This window comes from Heterodontus francisci, chromosome 11 (genome assembly GCF_036365525.1).
Source record: "Heterodontus francisci isolate sHetFra1 chromosome 11, sHetFra1.hap1, whole genome shotgun sequence".
Classification (NCBI taxonomy): domain Eukaryota; kingdom Metazoa; phylum Chordata; class Chondrichthyes; order Heterodontiformes; family Heterodontidae; genus Heterodontus; species Heterodontus francisci.
Window position 1 is genome coordinate 121,105,141 of NC_090381.1, and position 25,061 is coordinate 121,130,201.

Consider the following 25,061-nt stretch of genomic DNA (forward strand, 5'->3'; position numbering starts at 1 on the left):
AGAGCTTGAGCAGTGAAATGTCCTCCTATGCTATAAATTCTATGAATAATCACTATTTTCTTTAATAATTAAAGGGTACATGAAATTTAGGAAGGACAGAAAGCTAGAAAAAGGTGGAGGGATGGCTCTGTTAATTAATGATGGTATTAGCACAATAGAGAGGGATGACCTAAGTTCAGGAAACCAGGATATGGAAGCGGTTTGGGTCGCGATGAAAAATGATAAAGGCAAGAAGTCACTTGTAGGAGTGGTGTACCGGCCACCTAACAGTAACAACATGGTAGGAAGGGGTTTAAAGGAAGAAATCATGTCAGAAAGGTACGGTGATAATCATTGGGGATTTTAATCTACATATAGACTGAAAAATCAGATGGGAAAAGGTTGCCAAGATGAGGAGTTCAGAGAATGTTTTCGGGATAGTTTCTTCGAACAGCACGTTCTGGAGCCAACCAGGGAGCAGGCTATACTAGACCTGGTATTGTGCAACAAGATAGGATTAATTAATGACCTCATTAGTGAAGGTGCCCCTAGGTAGCAGCGATCATAATATGATTGAATTTTACATGCAGTTTGAGGGAGAGAAGAGTGGGTCTAAGACTAGTATTTTAAACTGAAATAAGTGCAATTATGAGGGCATTAAAGCAGAGCTAGCTAAAGTGAACTGGCAAATTAAGTTAAGGGATAGGTCAATAAAGATGCAGTGGCAGACATTTAAGGGGATATTTCAGAATACACAGAATAGATACATTCCAACGAGAAAGAAAAATTCCAAGTGGAGGACCCACCATCCATGATTAACTAAAAAAAGTTAAAGATAGTATCAAACTTAACGAAAAAGCATATAATTGTGCAAAGGTGGGTGGCAAGTCAGAAGATTGGACAGAATATAAAAAGCAGCAAAGAATGAGTAAAAGATTAATAAGGAGGGAAAAATTAAACTACGAGAGAAAGCTAGCTAGAAATATAAAGACAGTAAGAGTTTCTATAGAAAGATTCTAAGAGGGGGACAAAACATCCATGGCTAAGCAAGGAAGTTAAGGATAACATAAAGACAAAAACTAAGGCATACCATATTGCAAAGGCCAGTGGCAGGCTGGAAGATTGGGAAACTTTTAAAGATCAACAAAGGGTTACTAAAAAAGTAGTAAAAAGAGCAAAGGTAAATTATGAAAGAAAACTAGCGCAAAATATAAAAACGGATAACAAAAGCTTCTATAAGTATATAAAAGGTAAGAGAGTAGCTAAAGTGAATGTTGGTCCTTTGGAGGATGAGACAGGGAAGTTAATAGAGGGGAACACAGAAATGGTGGAGACACTAAATCAGTATTTTGCCTCAGTTTTTACAGTGGAGAACACTAGTACCATCCCAATAGTAACAGGAAATGCAGAGGTTATAGAAAGAGAGGAACTTAGAACAATCCTCATCACTAGGGAAAAAGTACTGAGCAAACTATTGGGATTGAAGGCAGACAAGTCCCCAAGGCCTGATGGCCTACATCCTAGGGTCTTGAAGTGGCAGCGGAGATAGTGGATCCATTGGTTATAATATTCCAAAATTCCCCGGATGCGGGAAAGGTTCCAGTGGATTGGAAAAAAGCTAATATAACGTCCTTATTCAAAAAGTGAGGAGGCAGAAAGTTGGAAACTATAGACTAGTTAGTTTAACATCTGTCATTGGGAAATTGTTAGAATCCATTATTTAGGAAGTAATAACAGGACATTTAGCAATCCATCAGAGTCAGCATGGTTTTATGAAGGGTAAATCATGTTTGACTAATTTGCTAGAGTTCTTCGAAGCTGTAACAAGCAAAGTGGATAATGGGGATCCTGTAAATGTAGTATATCTGGACTTCCAGAAGGCATTTGATAAGGTGCCGCACAAAATGTTAATACACAAAGTAAGATCACGTGGGATTAGGGGCAATTTATTGGCTTGGATAGAGGATTAGCTAACCAACAGAAAATAGAGAGTCAGGAGAAATGGGTGTTTTTCTGGTTGGCAAGATGTAACTAGTGGGATGCCACAGCGTTCGGTCCTTGGGTCCCAACTATTTACAATCTATATTAATGACTTGGATGCAGGGATAGAAGGTACTATAACCAAATTTGCAGATGACACTAAAATAGGTGGGATAGTAAGTTGCAATAAAGAAATGAGAAATTTACAAATGGATATGGATAGGTTAGGTGAATGAGCCAAAATTTGGCAGATGGAGTTTAACGTGGATAAGCGTGAGGTTATCCATTTTGGTCGGAAGAATTGAAAGGCAAATTATTATCTAAATGGAGAGAAACTTCAGAGTGCTTCGGTGCAGAGGGATCTGGGTGTCCTTGTGCATGAATCGCAGAAAACTAGTTTGCAGGTACAGCAGGTAATAAAGAAGGCAAATAGAATTTTGGCATTTATTGTTAAAGGAATAGAATATAAATGTAGGGAAGTGTTGCTGTAACTGTACAAGGCATTAGTGAGACCCCACCTGGAGTATTGCGTACAGTCTTGGTCCCCTTACTTGAGAAAGGATGTAGTTACATTGGAGGCAGTTCAGAGGAGGTTCACTAGATTGATTCCAGAGATGAGGGGTTTGTCTTATGAAGAGAGATTGAGCAGTTTAGGCCTTTACTCTCTGGAGTTTAGAAGAATGAGAGGAGATCAAATTGAGGTATATAAGATGATTAAGGGGATTGACAAAGTAGACATAGAGAGGATGTTTCCTCTTGTTGGGCAATCTAGAACGAGAGGTCATAGTTTTAGGATAAGGGGTAGCAGATTTAAAACAGAGATGAGGAGAAATTACTTCTCTCAAAGGGTCGATAGTCTGTGGAATTCACTACCCCAGAGTGCGGTGGATGCCGGGACATTGAGTACATTTAAGAAGGAGATAGACAGATTTTAGTTTAGTAAAGGGTTGAAGGGTTATGGAGAACGGGCAGGAAATTTGAGTTGAGGCCGAGATGAGATCAGCCGTGATCGTATTGAATGGCAGAGCAGGCTCGAGGGGCTGAATTGCCTACTCCTGCTCCTAGTTCTTATGACCTTATATTTAAAAAAGAAAAGAGTTAACAAAGTGAGTGTTGGTCCTATAGAAAGTGAGTCTGGGGAATTAATAAGGGAAAATGAGGAGATGGCAGATGAATTGAACAGGTATTTGGCATCGGTCTTCACCAAAGAGGATACAAGTAACATCCCAGAAATTGCTGTAAATCAGGAAATGGAAGGGAGGGAGGAACTCAGGAAGTGGTACTGAACAATTGTTGGAGCTGCGAGCTGACAATTCTCTGGGTGCTGAAGAACTTCATCCAAGGGTCTTAAAAGAAGTGGCTAGTGAGATAATTAAAGGTCACTGACCTGAAACATTAACTTTGCTTCTCTCTCCACAGATGCTGCCAGACCTGCTGAGTATTTTCCAGCACTTTTTGTTTATATTTCAGATTTCCAGCATCTGCAGTATTTGCTTTTATTGAGATAGTTGATGCGTTGGTTTAAATTTTCCAAAATTCCCTAGATCCAGGAAAGGTTCCATTAGATTGGAAAATAGCCAATGCAACTCCTCTATTCAAAAAGTGAGGAAGACAGAAAGGAGGAAACTATAGACCAGTTAGCTTAACATCTGTCTTAGGGAAAATGTTAGAAGCGATTATTAAAGACATTATAGCAGGGCACTTAGAAGAAAATCAAGGTAATCAGGCAGAGTCAATATGGTTTTGTGAAAGGGAAATCATGTCTAACCAATTTAATGGAGTTCTTTGAGGGAGTTACATGTGCTGTGGATAAAGGGGAGCCGGTGGATGTATTGTACTTAGATTTCCAGAAGGCATTTGATAAGGTGCCACATCAAAGGTTATTGCCGAAAATAAAAGCTCATGGTGTAGGGGGTAACATATTTGCATGGATAGAAGATTGGCTAGCTAACAGGAAAGAGAGTAGGCATAAATGGGTCATTCTGGTTGGCAAGATGTAACAAGTGGTGTGCCACAGGGATCAGTGCTGGAGCCTCAACTTTTTACAATTTATATAAATGACTTGCATGAAGGGACCAAAGCTAAATTTGCTGATGATGCAAAGATAGGTTGGAAAGTAAGTTGTGAAGAGGACATAAGGAGGGTACAAAGGTATGTCAATAGGTTAAGTGAGTGGGCAAAGATCTGGCAAATGGAGTATAATATTGGAAAATGTGAAATTGTCCGTTTTGGCAGGAATAATACAAAAAATCATATTATCTAAATGGTGAGAGATTGCAGAGCTCTGAGATGCAGAGGGATCTGGGTGCCCTAGTGCATGAATTGCAAAAGGTTAGTATGCAGGTACAGCATGTAATTAGGAAAGTTAATAGAATGTTATTGTTTATTGCGAGGGGAATTGAATACAAAAGTAGGGAGGTTATGCTTCAGCTATACAGGGCATTGGTGAGACCACATCTGGAGTATTGTGTACAGTACTGATCTCATTTAAAGAAGGATGTAAATGCATTTGAAGCAGTTCAGAGAAGGTTTACTAGACTAATAGCTGGAATGGGCAGGCTGTCTTATGAGGAAAGGTTGGACAGGCTAGGCTTGTATCAGCTGGAGTTTAGGAGAGTAAGAAGGGACATGATTGAAACATATAAGATCCTGAGGGTTCTTGACAGGGTGGATGTGGAAAGGATGTTTCCCCTTGTGGGAGAATCTAGACCTAAGGGTCACTGTCTAAAAATAAGGGGTCACCAATTTAAGACAGAGATGCAGGGAAAAAAATTCTCTTCGAGGGTCGTAAGTCTTTGAAACTCTCTTCCTCAATAGACAGTGGAGGCAGAGGCAGATACATTCTTGATAAGCAAGGGGATGGAAGGTTATCCGGGGTAGGCGGGAATGTGGAGTTGAGGTTACATTCAGATCAGCCATGATCTTGTTGAATGGTGGAGCAAGCTCGAGGGGCTGAGTGGCCTACTCCTAATTTGTGTGTTTGTATGTTACAAAGATGCATGAATGGTGACTTGGTGGTAGAATGGGTTAAAGATTGGCACTTCAGTTGTGCATCACCAATGTAGACATCTCTATTTTGAGGTTCTATTATTTGTTTGTAGTGATCCTGGGCTTATTTGGTGTCAGTCCATGTACAGCACTAGCCACCAGTTTCATAATGCATTTACATTATAACAGTTGCAAACCCAATAGCTGAATGTAACCTGAATCTTGACAATACTTAAACTGACACTGCAGCAAAGGCAGAGGAGATTTCCTGGAGGATACAGACTCACACTGCTGCAATTCAGTTAGTTCAGACCTTGATTTTTCTATTTCCAAGTCTAAATCAGTCACACCAAAGGTAAAATAATAATATACCTTAAGTCAGCTCCCCGAGATAGGACAGCTTCCTCAGTTCGAAGAAGGACAAAGATTCTCATACTGCAGTAGGAGATGAGGAGGATTCTCACTCTGGGATAGATAAGAAAGATTCTTAGTGTGGGATACATGAAGTGGATTCTAAGGCTGGGATGGGTGAGGAAGATTCTCACTCTGGGGTGGAATGGGGACAAATTTATTTCAGCCAACTAACACCCCATCTGAATCATCAGAAAAGAGATGGAAGGTCTCATTGACCGTGCTATCAAGCGCCACTTAAACAGTAATAACCATCTCACCGATGCTCAGTTCCGTTTCGGCCAGGCGCACTGGACTCCTGACCTCACTACAGCCTTGGTCCAAACATGGACAAAAAAGTGGAATTCAAGAGGTGAGGTGAGAGTGACTGCCCTTGATATCAAGGCAGCATTTGACCAATTGTGATATCAAGGAGCCCAAACAAAATTGAAGTCAATGGGAATCGGGAGAAAACCCTCCATTGGTCAGAGTCATATCTAGCACAAAGGATGATGTTGTAGTCGTTGGAGGTCAATCATCTTTGTCCCAGGACATCACTGCAGGAGTTCCTCAGGGTAGTGTCCTAGGCCCAACAATCTTTAGCTGCTTCATCAATGACCTTCCCTCCATTATATGGTCAGAAGTGGGGATGTTCGCTGATGATTGCACAATGTTCAGCATCATTCATGATTCCTCAGAAACTGAAGCAGTTTGTGTCCATGTGCAAGACCTGGACAACATTCAGGCTTAGGTGATAAGTGCAAGTCACATTCACACCACATGTGTGACAGACAATGACCATCTCCAACAAGAGAGAATCTAATCATTTCCCCTTGACATTCAATGGCATTACAGTCGCTGAATCCCCCACTATCAACACCCTGGGGGCTACCATTGACCAGAAACTGAACTGGACCAGCCATATAAATACTGTGGCTACAAGAGCAGGTCAGAGGCTGGGAATTCTGTGGTGAGCCTAAACATTCACTCCCTCTAGCACTGGTGGCAGCAGTGTGTACCATCTACAAGATGCACTGCAGCAATTCACCCAGGCTCCTTCAACAGCACCTTCCAAACCCATCACCGCTGTGACCTAGAACGACAAGGGCAGCAGACGCATGGAAACACCACTACTTGCAAGTTCTCCGCCAAGTCACACACCATCCTGACTTGGAACTATATTGCCATTCCTTCACTGTCACAGGGTCAAAATCCTGGAACTCCCTTCCTAACATCACTGTGGGTGTACCTACACCCCAAGGACTGCAGCGGTTCAAGAAACGGCTCACCACCACTTTCTCAAGGGCAATTAGGGATGGGCAATAAATGCTAGTCCTAGCTGGCGACGTCCCCATCCCATGAAAGGAAAACAAAGTAAAATTCTCTGTCTTGTGATGAAAAAGAATCTCACACTGGAGTAGGAGACGAGGAAGATTCTCAGTCTGCATGGAAGAGAAAGATTCACACTTTGGGATAGCTGAAAAAATAACTTCAGGTGTGGGAGATGTGAAAGATTCTGATACAGGGATAACCAGAAACATTCTCAGTCTCAGAAGAGAATGATTCTCACTCATGATGTCAACTTTCAGTCTGAGCTAGATGAGAAAGAATCTCAGTCTGGGATGGGAGATCAGATAAATTCTCACTCTGGAATCGATGGGGAAGATTCTCACTCTGGGGTCGATGAGGAAGATTCTCACTCTGGGGTCGATGAGGAAGATTCTCACTCTGGGGTCGATGAGGAAGATTCTCACTCTGGGGTCGATGAGGAAGATTCTCACTCTGGGATCGATGAGGAAGATTCTCACTCTGGGATCGATGAGGAAGATTCTCACTCTGGGATCGATGAGGAAGATTCTCACTGGGATCGATGAGGAAAATTCTCACTGGGATCGATGAGGAAGATTCTCACTCTGGGATCGATGAGGAAGATTCTCACTCTGGGATCGATTAGGAAGATTCTCACTTTGGGATCGATGAGGAAGATTCTCACTGTGGGGTCGATGAGGAAGATTCTCACTGTGGGGTCGATGAGGAAGATTCTCACTGTGGGGTCGATGAGGAAGATTCTCACTGTGGGGTCGATGAGGAAGATTCTCCCTTTGGGATCGATGAGGAAGATTCTCCCTTTGGGATCGATGAGGAAGATTCTCACTCTGAGATCAATGGGGAAGATTCTCACTCTGAGATCGATGGGGAAGATTCTCACTCTGAGATCGATGGGGAAGATTCTCACTCTGAGATCGATGGGGAAGATTCTCACTGAGATCGATGGGGAAGATTCTCACTCTGAGATCGATGGGGAAGATTCTCACTCTGAGATCGATGGGGAAGATTCTCACTCTGAGATCGATGGGGAAGATTCTCACTCTGAGATCGATGGGGAAGATTCTCACTCTGAGATCGATGGGGAAGATTCTCACTCTGAGATCGATGGGGAAGATTCTCACTCTGGGATCGATGGGGAAGATTCTCACTCTGGGATCGATGGGGAAGATTCTCACTCTGGGATCGATGGGGAAGATTCTCACTCTGGGATCGATGGGGAAGATTCTCACTCTGGGATCGATGGGGAAGATTCTCACTCTGGGATCGATGGGGAAGATTCTCACTCTGGGATCGATGGGGAAGATTCTCACTCTGGGATCGATGGGGAAGATTCTCACTCTGGGATCGATGGGGAAGATTCTCACTCTTGGATCGATGGGGAAGATTCTCACTCTGGGATCGATGGGGAAGATTCTCACTCTGGGATCGATGGGGAAGGTTCTCACTCTGGGAGCGATGAGGAAGGTTCTCACTCTGGGATCGATGAGGAAGGTTCTCACTCTGGGATCGATGAGGAAGGTTCTCACTCTGGGATCGATGAGGAAGGTTCTCACTCTGGGATCGATGAGGAAGATTCTCACTGGGATCGTGGAAGATTCTCACTCTGGGTTCGATGAGGATTCTCATTCTGGGAGCGATGAGGAAGATTCTCACTCTGGGATCGATGGGGAAGATTCTCACTCTGGGATCGATGAGGAAGATTCTCACTCTGGGATCGATGAGGAAGATTCTCACTCTGGGATGGACGAGGAAGATTCTCACTCTGGGGTCGATGAGGAAGATTCTCACTCTGGGGTCGATGAGGAAGATTCTCACTCTGGGAGCGATGAGGAAGATTCTCACTCTGGGAGCGATGAGGAAGATTCTCACTCTGGGATCGATGAGGAAGATTCTCACTCTGGGATCGATGAGGAAGATTCTCACTCTGGGATCGATGAGGAAGATTCTCACTCTGGGATCGATGAGGAAGATTCTCACTCTGGGATCGTGGAAGATTCTCACTCTGGGATCGACGAGGAAGAGTCTCACTCTGGGATGGACGAAGAAGATTCTCCCTCTGGGATGGACGAGGAAGATTCTCCCTCTGGGATGGACGAGGAAGATTCTCCCTCTGGGATGGACGAGGAAGATTCTCCCTCTGGGATGGACGAGGAAGATTCTCCCTCTGGGATCGATGAGGAAGATTCTCACTCTGGGATCGATGAGGAAGATTCTCACTGGGTTCGATGGGGAAGATTCTCACTCTGGGTTCGATGAGGAAGATTCTCATTCTGGGAGCGATGAGGAAGATTCTCATTCTGGGAGCGATGAGGAAGATTCTCACTCTGGGATCGATGAGGAAGATTCTCACTGGGATCGTGGAAGATTCTCACTCTGGGATCGATGAGGAAGATTCTCATTCTGGGATCGGAGGAAGATTCTCATTCTGGGATCGGAGGAAGATTCTCACTCTTGGATCGGAGGAAGATTCTCACTCTGGGATCGATGAGAAAGAATGTCCGTCTGGGATGGATGAGGAAGATTCTCACTCTGGGATCGATGAGGAAGATTCTCATTCTGGGATCGGAGGAAGATTCTCACTCTGGGATCGATGAGGAAGAATCTCATTCTGGGATCGGAGGAAGATTCTCACTCTGGAATCAATGAGGAAGAATCTCACTCTGGGATCGATGAGGAAGATTCTGACTCTGGGATCGATAAGGAAGAATTTCCCTCTCAGATCGATGAGGAAAATTCTCATTCTGGGAGCGATGAGGAAGATTCTCACTCTGGGATCGATGAGGAAGATTCTCACTCTGGGATCGATGAGGAAGATTCTCACTCTGGGATCGATGAGGAAGATTCTCACTCTGGGATCGATGAGGAAGATTCTCACTCTGGGATCGATGAGGAAGATTCTCACTCTGGGATCGATGAGGAAGAATCTCACTCTGGGATCGATGAGGAAGAATCTCACTCTGGGATCGTGGAAGATTCTCACTCTGGGATCGATGAGGAAGATTCTCACTCTGGGATGGACGAGGAAGATTCTCACTCTGGGATGGACGAGGAAGATTCTCCCTCTGGGATGGACGAGGAAGATTCTCCCTCTCGGATCGATGAGGAAGATTCTCCCTCTCGGATCGATGAGGAAGATTCTCCCTCTCGGATCGATGAGGAAGATTCTCCCTCTCGGATCGATGAGGAAGATTCTCCCTCTCGGATCGATGAGGAAGATTCTCCCTCTCGGATCGATGAGGAAGATTCTCCCTCTCGGATCGATGAGGAAGATTCTCACTGGGTTCGATGAGGAAGATTCTCATTCTGGGAGCGATGAGGAAGATTCTCACTCTGGGATCGATGAGGAAGATTCTCACTGGGATCGTGGAAGATTCTCACTCTGGGTTCGATGAGGAAGATTCTCATTCTGGGATCGATGAGGAAGATTCTCATTCTGGGATCGGAGGAAGATTCTCACTCTGGGATCGATGAGAAAGAATCTCCGTCTGGGATGGATGAGGAAGATTCTCACTCTGGGATCGATGAGGAAGATTCTCATTCTGGGATCGGAGGAAGATTCTCACTCTGGGATCGATGAGGAAGAATCTCATTCTGGGATCGGAGGAAGATTCTCACTCTGGAATCAATGAGGAAGAATCTCACTCTGGGATCGATGAGGAAGATTCTGACTCTGGGATCGATAAGGAAGAATTTCCCTCTCAGATCGATGAGGAAAATTCTCATTCTGGGAGCGATGAGGAAGATTCTCACTCTGGGATCGATGAGGAAGATTCTCACTCTGGGATCGATGAGGAAGATTCTCACTCTGGGATCGATGAGGAAGAATCTCACTCTGGGATCGATGAGGAAGATTCTCACTCTGGGATCGATGAGGAAGATTCTCACTCTGGGATGGACGAGGAAGATTCTCACTCTGGGATGGACGAGGAAGATTCTCACTCTGGGATGGACGAGGAAGATTCTCCCTCTGGGATGAACGAGGAAGATTCTCCCTCTCGGATCGATGAGGAAGATTCTCCCTCTCGGATCGATGAGGAAGATTCTCCCTCTCGGATCGATGAGGAAGATTCTCCCTCTCGGATCGATGAGGAAGATTCTCCCTCTCGGATCGATGAGGAAGATTCTCACTGGGTTCGATGAGGAAGATTCTCATTCTGGGAGCGATGAGGAAGATTCTCACTCTGGGATCGATGAGGAAGATTCTCACTGGGATCGTGGAAGATTCTCTGGGATCGATGAGAAAGAATCTCCGTCTGGGATGGATGAGGAAGATTCTCACTCTGGGATCGATGAGGAAGATTCTCATTCTGGGATCGGAGGAAGATTCTCACTCTGGGATCGATGAGGAAGAATCTCATTCTGGGATCGGAGGAAGATTCTCACTCTGGAATCAATGAGGAAGAATCTCACTCTGGGATCGATGAGGAAGATTCTGACTCTGGGATCGATAAGGAAGAATTTCCCTCTCAGATCGATGAGGAAAATTCTCACTGTAATAAATAAGGAGTTTTCTCACTCTGGGGTAGATGAGAAAGAATTTCACTCTGAGATAGATAAGATAGATTCTTCATCTGGTTTAGATGAGAAAGATTCTCAATCTGGTTTGGAGATGATCAAAATTCTCCCAGGTTATATATTAATGTCTCTTTGTGTTTTTGCAGGCACTCCTTGTCCTGTTGTGTACCCTCCTGCCAATGGCACAATTGAACCTGTCCTGGATGGATATTCATTCAAAGATCAGGTCCAGATCAGATGTAACATTGGATTTAAATTTGTGAAGGTATTTTATCCAAAAACTTTGTTACTCTTAAATTAATTTAGCATCTCTTCTGTTCATCAGTCAGCTATCTTTTTGTTTTATTCGTGCAGTTTTATATCTTAAAAAACTTAATTGAGAAAACAATATTGTAATTTGTTTGCTGTGTTTCTGACATCAGGAACAAGTGGGACTGGAAATCAGGGACCATCCTGTCTTCACTTAGCCTCTTCCCGTGATGGCTAGTCCATTAAAGTCCTGCAGTGGACTTTGGGGCAGTGTCTGGGCGATTCTCAGGCTCCTGTTGGAAATCCTGCCAGAGATGCTGTCACTGTGACTAGCGATACAATATCTGCAGAAAGCAGGCATTTGGGGCATTCTGTGTCACACATGGACCTCACAGAGAATTGAATGGGAGACTGATGCTGTGGGAACCTGGGCCTCCCACTGAGGGAGTAACTAACAGGCGATTGTGAGGCTTTGCACCATTATATACCCCAGCCCTTCAGATCTGCTATTAGCATAGCCAGCAATCCATAATATTCAGGTGACCCTGTCTGAGTTCGTGCACATATTTCTGTTTTGTACCTTCTCTTGCCTCATGTCTCACAATTTCAAATCATAGAATAGTACAACACAGAAGGAACTATTCAGTCCATTGAATGGGCCATCTCTTTCAAAGGGGATAAATAAAAGCAAAATACTGCAGATCCTGGAAATCTGAAATAAAAACAAGGAATGCTGGAAATACCCAGCCGGTCTGGCAGCATCTGTGGAGATAGAAGCAGAGTTAACGTTTCAGGTCAGTGAGTTCAGAACTGAGTTCTGAAGAAGGGTCACTGACCTGAAATACTGAGTATTTCCAGCATTTCTTATTTGTCTTTCAAAGAGGAATTCAGTTCGTCCCACTCACCTCCTTTCCCCATATCACTACAAATGTTTCTCCTAGTATTTATCCAATTCCCTTTTGAAGGCAACGAGTGAATCTGTCTCCACCACCCTATCAGGCAGCACATTGCACATCCTAACCACTCGCTGCATAAATTAGTATTTCCCAGATGTTGATTCTGATGGTTTTGCCAATTACCTTAACTCTGTGTCCTCTGGTTACTGACCCCACTGTCACTGGAAACAGCTTCTCTTTATTTACTCTGTCAAAATCTCCTCTTGACCTTCTCTGCTCTAAGGATAACAACCCCAGCTTCACCAGTCTCTCCACATAACTGAAGTCACTCATCCCTGTTACCATTCTAGTAAATCTCTGTTCTCTCCAGATAATCCATGTGTTTCCTTGGGGAAGAGTACGTGTTAGATAAATGTGGAGAGGATATCATTTAACCACAGTTAGAGTCGATGATAATAACACTGAGCTCTGGGAAATGGTGAAAACGTTCCACATCAGCCTCTGATGTTTATGCTCCATCACTGAGGCAACTAAATCCTCTGTCAGGGCCTCACAACATCCTGAGATTCCAAAGTTTGGTCTATTCAGTACTTCCAGTGAAATCCAAAAAGTGGACCAGAAATTTTAAAGTTCAGTGGAAAAAGGGACTGGAGATTGCTCTGAACCATCTGACAATGTCCATACAAACAGTGGTGAAAGCATCAGAATAAGTCACTCCTCAGCATGGTTCAGAGTTTCTCCTCTTTGAGGTGACAGTTTTATTGCAGTAACATTGATTTTGGGAGACTCGTTTACAACACATTCAGCTCTAGAAGTTGGCTGCGAATAATGCCCAAACAAAGCAGGATAGAAGGTTCCTCCCTTTGCTGCCGAATGTGCAAAATGGTTGACTGTCAGACTGTGTGTGGGCAAGAGGCAAATTGATCAGCACAAGGGGGAGCTTTACTCTGTATCGAGCCCCGTTTTTTTTTATGTCGAAGGGGCCTTTATTCCTCAGGCCCCCTTTATATAGATATTTTTTAAATAACTTTATTAAAAACAGATAAATAAACAAAAAACTCAAATTAAAATGCCATTCTCGGCGTCGACGATGCACTCCAGTCCCTGCGGTGCCCACCGGTCGCGGAAGGCCTCAAGCGTACCGGCGGACATCACATGCTCCTTCTCCAGGGACACCCGGGCGCGAATGTAACCGCGGAAGAGGGGCAGGCAATCGGAGAGGACGGACCCTCCGACGGCCTGCAGCCTGGACCTGTGAATTGCCACCTTGGCCAAGCCCAGGAGCAGACCGACGAGGAGATCCTCCTCCCGGCCCAAGCCCCTCCTCACCGGGTGCCCAAAGATCAGGAGCGTGGGGCTGAAGTGCAGCCAGAACTTGAGGAGCAGCCCCTTCAAATAATCAAAAGAGGGGCTGCAACCTCGCACACTCCGTGTAAACGTGGAACACTGACTCGTCCAGGCCGCAGAAAGTACAGGCGGCCTGGGAGTCATGAACCTACTTAAAAGTCTATTGCACGGGACTGCCCTGTGCAACACCCTCCACCCCAGGTCCCCAATGTAAAGGGGGAGGACCCCCGTATAGAGAGACCTCCATCAGGGTTTCCCCTCGCCACCAGATGGCAACGCGGACCGCCAGGGCGTGACCGGCCGGCTGACGAGAGCGAAGAAGTGGAGAGTGTGAAGGAGCAACCCGTACAGGAAACCCCTCTGCGCCGATTGGAATGGCATGGAGGGCATTTCCTAGAGGCGGCTCGGGTTGTGCGGGACCGGCTCCCGAGGAGGGTTTCGGGGCCGGAGTCCGATGAGCTGTTCTGGCCGAGCGGGGATCCGAGCGCTCCACTCTCCCGAGCCCCCTTGCCACCCGCAGTGAGGGGCGTCCCGGGGACTTCGGCTACTCCTCGGCCCGCCAGTCCGTCCCCGGAGTCGGCCGCCTGGACAGCCGAGGCGCTCTCCTCCACCGTCGGGGGATCACCCTGACTGGAGGCGACCATGTTCCAGACTCGGAATAGATCCCGGTAAAAGACAGGCAACTCCCTGAGAGGCGCGGCTAACGGATTCCGCCGGGAGCTGAGTGTCATCTTGAAGGCAGTGACACTGGCAGAAAAAATACGTTGCCAGCGCACACCATCTGGGAGGATGCACGACGTACAGGTATCTCTGCAGGGTCCGAAGGCGGAGAGTCGCAGCCTGGGTGCAGACGCACACCAGCGACTGGCTGCCCTCCTCAATCGGGAGAATCAGGACCGCGGCAGAGACCCAATGTTTCCTCCTGCCCCAGAAGAAATCGACGAGTTTCTTCTGGATCTTGGTGGCAAATACAGGGAGCGGGGCCAAAGTGACCAACCGGTACCACAGCATGGAGGCCACCAGTTGGTTTATGACCAGCACTCGGCCCCTGTAGGAAAGCACTCGGAGCAGTCCTGTCCAGCGCCCCAGCCAAGCGGTGACTTTCGCCTCCAACTCCTGCCAGTTTGCCAGCCAGGCTTCCTCAGCGGGGCTAAGATGAACTCCCAGATAGAGGAGGTGCGTGGTGCACCACGCAAAAGGTGTCATCTCCTCCGGCAGGGAGTTCACCCACCACTGACCCACCAGGAGTCTGGAACATTTCTCCCAATTGATCCTTGCAGAGGACGTGGCAGAAAAGGTCTGCTGGCAGTCGCCCATCCTCCGCAAGTCAACGGGATCTGTGACCGCGAGGAGCATATCGTCTGCATAAGCCGAGAGGACGACCCACATGGCCGGCTCGCGCAGAGCCAATCCCGTCAACCTCCTGCGAAGCAGGCACAGGAAGGGCTCCACGCAGATGGTGTACAACTGGCCGGACATGGGGCATCCCTGACGCACTCCTCTCCTAAAGCGAAGGGGCGCCGTCAAGGACCCGTTAACCTTGACTAGACACTCTGCGGCGGCGTATAAAAGTCGGACCTGGGCCACAAAATGCGGCCCGAGTCCGAAAGCACGCAGAGTCCCGAAAAGGTATTCGTGATCCACCCTGTCGAACGCCTTCTCCTGATCGAGGGAGAGAAAGGCGACCGACTGACCAGTCCTCTGGGAAAGATGGATCAGGTCCCGGACCAGGTGGATGTTGTCCTGGATGGACCGGCCCGGGACCGTGTAGGACTGGTCGGGGTGGATCATGTGGGCCAGCACGGAGCCCAGGCCGGTAGACATAGCCCGGGCAAAGATCTTATAATCTGAGGAGGGAGACCGGATGCCAGTTTTTAAGCAGGCGGAGATCGCCCCTCTTCGGCAGCAGGACGATGACCGTCCTGCACCACGAAAGGGGCATCTGCCCGGTCGCCAGGCTTTCCCCCAGGACCCGCGCGTAATCGTCCCCCAGGACGTCCCAGAATGCCCTGAGGAACTCCACGGTCAACCCATCCAGCCCTGGGGATTTGCCCCTTGAGACCTGGTGGAGGGCATCAGTCAGCTCCGCCAACGTGAATGGAGCCTCCAATCCTTCGGCGCCCTCCGGGCTGACCTGCGGCAGGTCCTCCCACAAAACTCTGCGTGCATCCTCGCTGGACGGATCCGGAGAGAACAACGCACTGTAATAAGTATGGAGCAGGAGGCCCAATCCCTCCGGATCCGTGATGGAGGCTCCGTCGTCGGCCAGCAGCTCGTTGAGCTGCTTACGGACCCCCCTCCATTTTTCCAGCGAGTAGAAGAAGGGTGAGACGCGGTCCAAATCTTCCAGGATCTGGATCCGCGACCTCACGTACGTGCCTCGGGACCCTATGAGCTGCAGGTCCCTCAGGGCACCCTTCTTCTCTTTGTCAGCCTGCCACAGGTCCGGGTCCGCGAAGGCTTGACCGAGGCGGGACTCCAGTTCGAGCACCTCCCTCGCTAGGCGCCCGATCTCGGCTTCCCGCCTCTTGGTTGACCCCCTCGCGTACTCCTGACAGAAGACGCGGATGTGAGTCTTGCCCACATACCACCATAGCCTCAAGGAGGGGAAGCCCCCCTGCTTCTTCTCCTGTCGGCCCAGAAGCAACAGAACGAATCCCGGAATTGCTCGTCCTCCAGCAGCCGTTTGTTAAAGTGCCAGTACACGGACCCCGCCCGCGTGCGGAGCAGAATGAACTCCGCCCACACCAGGTGGTGATCCGAGCACGGCACCAGCCGCATGGAGGCCGCCGAGACGCGGGAGCTATACACCTGCGAAATGTAGAGGCGGTCAGTTTGGGACCCTCCTTCTCCAGACCTCCACATGAAGGCGCTGGAGTCGGGTTGGAGATTCCGCCAGACGTCCATCAAGTTGAGGGAGCTGATCAGTTCGGGCATGGGCGCGTACACGTTCACAAAGTGGAGCGGCACGCTACCCAGGCGAACGGTGAGGTGGAGCAAGCGGCCCGGCATTAGTTCGTTGACCCCCAAGATCTCCGGCTGAAAAGTCAGGGCCAACAAGATCGCCACCCCACTAGAAATCGGGGTGAGGTGACTCATGTAGCCCCCACCCTGCCACTCCAGGAGCCAGGTGGCTTCGTCTCCCGGAACGGTGTGGGTTTCCTGCAGAAAGCTCACCGCGTATCTCCCTTCCCTAAGGACTGAGAGATTATGAAATCTGCGGTGAGACCCCCTGCTGCCGTTGATGTTGAGGCTGGCTATGGTTATCTTCATGTCCAAGGTACTTAAAACCCGACACCAACAGCTCACTGTGAGGAGGGAGTGGAAGTGCACCTGGCTTTCCACTCCCCCAGCAACCCATTTAGGAACACATTAAAATGGCGCCTCTCAACCAGTTTCACGTCCGCGCGCTTGCCCGCTTTCTTTAGGGCGGCACGGACGGACTGTATGATCAGCGCCAGATTCGACCAACGGCCGAGAGCCAGCTGAACTTTATCGCGGCAACCCCTGCGTGCCGCGAGGAAATCCCGGAGTTCCGCCGTGGGGATGAGAGGAGACTCGGTGGGAGGCACGAAGGACTACACCACCTCAGTGGCGATGGAATCAAGATCGTTCTCCGTGCCCCACACTGAGTCCCCGTCCTCCTCCGGGTCGTCACTGCCAGCGGCCAACACACCCACCACACACCTGCGGGGCAGACGTCCTGACCGCGCCAGCTGGTCCCACTTCCGTCATGATCCCACACCCAGAATCGATGGCGGAGGAGTCCTCTCTGGGTGCAAAGATGGAACTGAAGCCTGTGGGCGCCAGCGACCCCCTCCAGATCCGTCCCCAGGCCAATGAGCGGTCCAGGGGAGACAGAAGTTCCCGACTCCGGAAATCCAGCCAGAGCCGAGAGTGGAGGCAGAGAGAGGAGGTCATCTCCTGCCCCGCCAGCACCCACAAGGCCAGCAAATAGAGAATTACAGATTGGCCTCTGGGTCGAACACTTCCCGGGCGGCAGCGTCAGGGCTGTTGGGAGAGCGGACCCTCACAAGTCTCGCTCCCACCCAGAGCACCCGACCCATCGGCCAAAGGAATGATTTCTCCCGTGGGGTCCACAGATTCTCCTACCAAGGCCGGGCCCCCCACCTCAGGAGATGACAAGATCACAGTGGCATCTCCTGCACCTCCATTCCGAGGGGTGGAGGGCTTCCGCTCAGGGCTCGAGACCCTAATCGTGCTGGTGGCAAGGGGAGCCTGAGGACCCACGCCAGGAGATGGTCCCTGTGGTTCAAGGCCTTCTTCAGAGGAGGGACGTCCCCTCCTCTTATTTCGGGAGGGGCGCGGAGGCTCAGAGACCTCGTCGTCATCAGGGGCCTCTGCCTCCGCAACCACCTTCTGCCTGGTTACCCTGGGCCTGAGCCCAGCCCTGGGGCAGGTGGACTCCCTGGGAGCAGGCCTTGGGCTGAGCTCAGACTCGGGTTGTGTCACGGTGTCCAGGGGACGTGACTCTCTATGTTTATTTTGCCACTGCGCCTTCCTTCCACTTGGACGGGCACCCCCCACCCCACCGGAGGCTGTGAAAATCACAGCCTCTGACACCAACTGAACGGTATCTGGTGGAGGTGTAGGTGGGGTGGGAGGAAGTGCAGCGGCGCCACCCTGTGCTGCCGAGGTGGAGTTGGCAGCTGGGAGGTTGGGGCAGTTCTTACGTCCAAGGTCCAGAAGACACGGTAGGCCGTCCCCTGGAACTCTACATCGAAATGGTCCTCTATGACCTCCTCCCACGCCAGCTGCATGAATAGCTGGCGGCGGAAGGAGTACACGTGCCGGAGGCTGTTCTCCCGAAGACCGAGCGGGACTGGGGTGAGCCCCGTCTTTACGTCCCCCAGATGGTGCAGGTGGGGAAGGAGGAGCTCACCAGGAATGAAGGGCGGGACATTTGACAAAATGACCCTTTGCGCAGTGGCCTCCAGGGGGTCTACTGGCAGAAAGGTCACGCCCATGGTGAGCCCCTTGCTCAGAGCCAAGGACACCGCCTGCTCGGTCTTCAGGAAAAACACTGCCTTCCCGTACATTTTAGAGGCTGCAACAATGGCTGAAGGGCCGACAACCTCGGCCATTGCTTTCACACATGCCTCTATCGTCATGTTTGGGTGGACGTAACTCTTGACCCCATGCTTTGATGTTATTAATGCAAACGGTGACGGGGCAATAGCTGCAGCAGCATACGTGTGAGAAGGCCCCGCCACCGGTGAGGAGGGACCTGCCATGGGGTTGCAGAGCTACGCCCACCTTTAAGAAATAAACTGACAGTTTTTAAACTAAAGCAATATGATGGGAGGAGTGGGGTTAGAGGAGAATAGGGCTGCAAAGGAAAAGGACAAGGAGAGGAGAGGATAGACAGCCGAGTGTTGGAAGGGAGAGATGAGCTGTGAGGATGTTGCTGTGGTTTGGTGGTTAGACACCTTACTTCAGAGTTCACAGTCCTGTCTTCCAGTTAGGGGAGGGTTCCTCGCCTGGGTCAGTTAGACCCGCCCGATCCTCTCCCTTTTCCACTGTTCTGTAAAGACTGTGAAGACTTTCTTCAGCCGGGCAGCTCCAGCCGTCCCGAGCCACACAGTTGGGGGTGGGAAGGGAGCCCCTTTTGTGCAGGATGGAAGATAAACACGAGCAAATACAGGGGCTCCCAATAGAATTTGGCAGCCCCACCCCTGGATCTTCCGGTGCTTCCTCCCTCCCCCAACAGTCCAAACAACCAACAGTTCTCTGGTGCTCCAACACCCACCTCTTCAAAATGATTTGCAGGTCTTAGTCTTGAAAAGGTGCAACAGTTCCACAGTAAATGCAGCTTCTCCACTCTACAGTCACCTCTTTGCAGTTACTCCACTCTGCTGTCTCCTCTCCAGTTACTCCACTCTAGTTGCAGTTGCAGCAACACAGGTGCTACTGCTCCCCCTGATTGCAGGAAGGAAGTGCTTCCCAAATTGCCCAGCCAATCCCGTTTTTTTTATTTTTTTTTCCTGGGAGTGTTTGATGGGGGACAGTGCAGAGGGAGATTTACTCTGCATCTAACCCCGTGTTGTACCTGTCACAGAATCACAGAATGATACAGTGCAGAAGAGGCCCTTCGGCCCATCGAGTCTGCACCGATGCATTAAAACACCTGACCTGTCTACCCAATCCCATTTGCCAGCACTTGGCCAATAGCCTTGAATGTTATGACGTGCCAGATGCTCATCCAGTTACTTTTTAAAGGATGTGAGGCAACCTGCCTCTACTACCCTCCCAGGCAGGGCATTCACCCTCTGGGTAAAAAAGTTCTTCCTCAAATCCCCCTTAAACATCCCGCCCCTCACCTTAAACTTGTGACCCCTCGTAACTGACCCTTCAACGAAGGGGAACAGCTGCTCCCTATCCACCCTGTCCATGCCCCTCATAATCTTGTACACCTCGATCAGGTCACCCCTCAGTCGTCTTTGCTCCAGTGAAAACAACCCAAGCCTATCCAACCTCTCTTCATAGCTTAGAGTTTAGAATTTAGAACATTACAGCGCAGTACAGGCCCTTCGGCCCTCGATGTTGCACCGACCTGTGAAACCATCTGACCTACACTATTCCATTTTCAACCATATGTCTATCCAATGACCACTTAAATGCCCTTAAAGTTGGCGAGTCTACTACTGTTGCAGGCAGGGCGTTCCACGCCCCTACTACTCTCTGAGTAAAGAAACTACCTCTAACATCTGTCCTATATCTATCATCCCTCAACTTAAAGCTATGTCCCCTCGTTTGCCATCACCATCCGAGGAAAAAGACTCTCACTATCCACCCTATCTAACCCTCTGATTATCTTATATGTCTCTATTAAGTCACCTCTCCTCCTCCTTCTCTCCAACGAAAACAACCTCAAGTCCCTCAGCCTTTCCTCGTAAGACCTTCCCTCTTAAGGGAAGAATAGTTTAAATGTTCCATCCCAGGCAACATCCTGGTGAATCGCCTCTGCACTCCCTCCAGTGCAATCACATCCTTCCTATAATGTGGTGACCAGAATTGCACACAGTACTCCAGCTGTGGCCTTACCAAAGTTCTGTACAACTCCAACATGACCTCCCTGCTTTTGTAATCTGTGCCTCGATTGATAAAGGCAAGTGTCCCATATGCCTTTTTCACCACCCTATTAACCTGCCCTTCTGCCTTCAGAGATCTATGGACAAACACGCCAAGGTCCCTTTGTTCCTCGGAACTTCCCAGTGTCAGGCCATTCATTGAATACCTCAGTGTCACATTACTCCTTCCAAAGTGTATCACCTCACACTTTTCAGCATTAAATTCCATCCGCCACTTTTCTGCCCATTTGACCATCCCGTCTATATCTTCCTGTAACCCAAGACACTCCACCTCACTGTTAACCACTCGGCCAATCTTTGTGTCATCCGCGAACTTACTGATCCTACCCCCCACATAGTCATCGATGTCGTTTATATAAATGACAAACAATAGGGGACCCAGCACAGATCCCTGTGGTACGCCACTGGACACTGGCTTCCAGTCACTAAAGCACCCGTCTGTCATCACTCTCTCTCTCCTACAGCTAAACCAATTTTGAATCCACCTTATCAAGTTACCTTGTATCCCATCTGCATTTGCTTTCTTGATAAAGTCTCCCATGTGGGACCTTGTCAAAGTCTTTGCTGAAATCCATGTAAACTACATCAACTGCACTACCCTCATCTACACACCTGGTCACATGCTCAAAAAATTCATTCAAATTTGTTTGGCAAATTTAGAGTGTTTGATGGGGACAAGAGGGAGCTTTACTCTGTATCCAACCCTGTTTTTTTTTCTTTATAAGGTGGCCTTTATTCCTCAGGCCCCCTTTATATACATATTTACAGTTTTAAAATAACTTTATTAAAAACAGATAAATAAAGAAAAAACTCAAATTAAAATGCCATTCTCGGCGTCGACGATGCACTCCAGTCCCTGCGGTGCCCACCGGTTGCGGAAGGCCTCAAGCGTACCGGCGGACACCGCATGCTCCTTTTCCAGGGACACCCGGGCGCGAACGTAACCGCGGAAGAGGGGCAGGCAATCGGGGAGGACGGACCCCCTGACGGCCCGCAACCTGGACCTGTGAATTGCCACCTTGGCCAGGCCCAGGAGCAGACCGACGAGGAGATCCTCCTCCCGGCCCAAGGCCCTCCGCACCGGGTGCCCAAAGATCAGGAACGTGGGACTGAAGTGCAGCCAGAATTTGAGGAGCAGCGCCTTCAGACACTCAAATAGGGGCTGCAACCTCGCACACTCCGTATATATGTGGAACACGGACTCGTCCAGGCCGCAGAAAGTACAGGCGGCCTGGGAGTCCGTGAACCGACTTAAAGGTCTATTGCACGGGACTGCTGTGTGCAGCACCCTGCACCCCAGGGCCCCGATGTAAAGGGGGAAGACTCCCGCGTAGAGAGACCTCCATCGGGTTTTCCCCTCGCCGCCAGATGGTAACGCAGACCGCCAGGGCGTGTCCGGCCAGCTGACGAGGGCGAGGAAGTGGAGAGTGTGCAGGAGCAGCCCGTACAGGAAACCCCTCTGCGCCGATTGGAATGGCACGGAAGGCATTTCCTAGAGGCGGCTCGGGTTGTGCGGGACCGGCTCCCGAGGAGGGTTTCGGGGCCTGGGTCCGATGAGCAGTTCCGGCTGAGCGGGGGTCAGCTCGGCCAGGATCGCTCCGCACTCCCGAGCCCCCTCGCCACCCACAGTGAGGGGCGTCCCGGGGGTTTCGGCTACTCCTCCGCCTACCGGACCGTCCCCGGAGTCGGCCGCCCGGACAGTCGAGGCGCTCTCCTCCGCCGGTGGGGGATCGCCCTGACTGGAAGCGACCATGTTCCAGACTCGGAATAGTTCCCGGTAAAAGACAGGCAACTCCCTCAGAGAGGCGCGGCTAACGGACTCCACCGGGAGCTGCGTGTCATCTTGAAGGCAGTGACATCGGCGGAAAAAATACGTCGCCAGCGCACACCATCTGGGAGGAAGCTCGACATACAGGTATCTCTGCAGGGTCCGAAGGCGGAGAGTCGCAGCCTGGGTGCGGATGCACACTAGCGACTGGCCGCCCTCCTCAATCGGGAGCCTCAGGACCACGGCAGAGACCCAGTGTTTCCTCTTGCCCCAGAAGAAATCGACGAGTTTCTTCTGCATCTTGTTGGTGAATACAGGGGACGGGGCCAAAGTGACCAACCGGTACCACAACATGGAGGCCACCAGTTGGTTTATGACCAATGCTCGGCCCCTGTAGGAAAGCACTCGGAGCAGTCCTGTCCAGCGCCCCAGCCGAGCGGTGACTTTCGCCTCCAACTCCTGCCAGTTTGCCGGCCAGGCTTCCTCAGCGGGGCTAAGATGGACTCCCAGATAGAGGAGGTGCGTGGTACTCCACGCAAAAGGTGTCATCTCCTCCGGCAGGGAGTCCACCCGCCACTGACCCACCAGGTGTCCGGAACATTTCTCCCAATTGATCCTCGCGGAGGACGCAGCAGAAAAGGTCTGCTGGCAGTCGCGCATCCTCTGCAAGTCAATGGGATCTGTGATTGCGAGGAGCACGTCGTCGGCGTAAGCCGAGAGGACGACCCGCATGGCCGGCTCACGCAGAGCCAATCCCGTCAACCTCCTGCGAAGCAGGCACAGGAAGGGCTTCACGCAGATGGTATACAATTGGCCGGACATGGGGCATCCCTGACGCACTCCTCTCCCAAAGCGAAGGCGCGCCGTCAAGGACCCGTTAACTTTGACTAGACACTCTGCGGCGGCGTATAAAAGTCGGACCCGGGCCACGAAATGCGGCCCAAGTCCGAAAGCGCGCAGAGTCCCGAAAAGGTATTCGTGATCCACCCTGTCGAACGCCTTCTCCTGATCGAGGGAGAGAAAGGCGACCGACTGACCAGTCCTCTGGGAAAGATGGATCAGGTCCCGGACCAGGTGGATGTTGTCCTGGATGGACCGGCCCGGGACCGTGTAGGACTGGTCGGGGTGGATCATGTGGGCCAGCACGGAGCCCAGACGGGTAGACATAGCCCGGGCAAAGATCTTATAATCCGTGCTGAGGAGGGAGACCGGACGGCAGTTTTTAAGCAGGCGGAGATCGCCCCTCTTCGGCAGCAGGACGATGACCGCCCTGCGCCACGAGAGGGGCATCTCCCTGGTCGCCATGCTTTCCCCCAGGACCCGCGCGTAATCGTCCCCCAGGATGTCCCAGAATGCCCTGAGAAACTCCACGGTCAACCCATCCAGCCCTGGGGATTTGCCCCTTGAGAGCTGGTGGAGGGCCCCAGTCAGCTCCGCCAACGTGAGCAGAGCCTCCAATCCTGCGGCGCCCTCCGGGCTGACCTGCGGCAGGTCCTCCCACAAAACTCTGCGCGCATCCTCGCTGGACGGATCCGGAGAGAACAACGCACTGTAATAAGTACGGACCAGGAGGCCCATTCCCTCCGGATCCGTGATGGAGGATCCGTCGTCGGCCAGCAACTCAACGAGCTGCTTACGGACCCCCCTCCATTTTGCCAGCGAGTAGAAGAAGGGTGAGGCGCGGTCCAAATCTTCCAGGATCTGGATCCGCGACATCACGTACGCGCCTCGGGACCCTATGAGCTGCAGGTCCCTCAGCGCGCCCTTCTTCTCTTTGTACGCCTGCCACAGGGCCAGGTCCGCGACGGCATGACCGAGGCGGGACTCCAAGTCGAGCACCTCCCTCTCAAGGCGACCGATCTCGGCTTCCCGCCTCTTGGTCGACCCCTTCGCGTACTCCTGACAGAAGACGCGGATGTGAGTCTTGCCCACATCCCACCATAGCCTCAAGGAGGGGAAGCCCCCCTGCTTCCTTCTCCAGTCGGCCCAGAATCGACTGAACGAGTCCCGAAATCGCTCGTCCTCCTGCAGCCGGTTGTTAAAGTGCCAGTACGTGGACCCCGCCCGCGTGCGGAGCGGAGTAAACTCCACCCACACCAGGCGGTGGTCCGAGCACGGCACCAGCTACATGGAGGCCGCTGAAACGCGGGAGACGTACGCCTGCGAAATGTAGAGGCGGTCGATTCGCGACCCCCCTCCTCCAGACCGCCACGTGAAGGCGCTGGAGTCGGGATGGAGATTCCGCCAGACGTCCACCAAGTTAAAGGAGCTGATCAGTCCCCTCAACTTCTCCACCGACGCTTGGCCGCGCTTGGGACCGGAGCGATCCCCCACCTTGAGGGTGCAGTTAAAATCCCCCCCCGAGGATGATGCACTCGCCGCTATCGATGGAGCTCAAGAGAGCGGACACTTCTTCAAAGAAGCGCGCTTGCAACGCGCCTGGCCTGGGCGCGTACACGTTCACAAAGTGGAGCGGCACGCTACCCAGGCGAACGGCGAGGTCGAGCA

At 50.5% G+C, this 25,061-nt stretch overlaps 1 protein-coding gene across 9 annotated transcripts in view; it reads left to right on the forward strand.

The window, feature by feature from the left end:
* The window catches only part of masp1 (MBL associated serine protease 1), a 354,556-nt gene that overhangs the window by 111,015 nt on the left and 218,480 nt on the right, over positions 1 to 25,061 (forward strand). For 8 of the 9 annotated variants that reach the window (XR_010976007.1, XR_010976006.1, XM_068042858.1 and 5 more), the window contains exon 7: positions 11,328 to 11,446. The exons of the other annotated variant lie outside the window; for it this stretch is intronic. Coding sequence is in view for 6 of the 8 variants with exons in the window: in XM_068042858.1 (XP_067898959.1) it covers positions 11,328 to 11,446 (119 nt within the window). In the remaining 2 variants the exon portion in view is untranslated. The remainder of the gene's footprint in view (positions 1 to 11,327; positions 11,447 to 25,061) is intronic. 9 annotated transcript variants of the gene reach the window in all.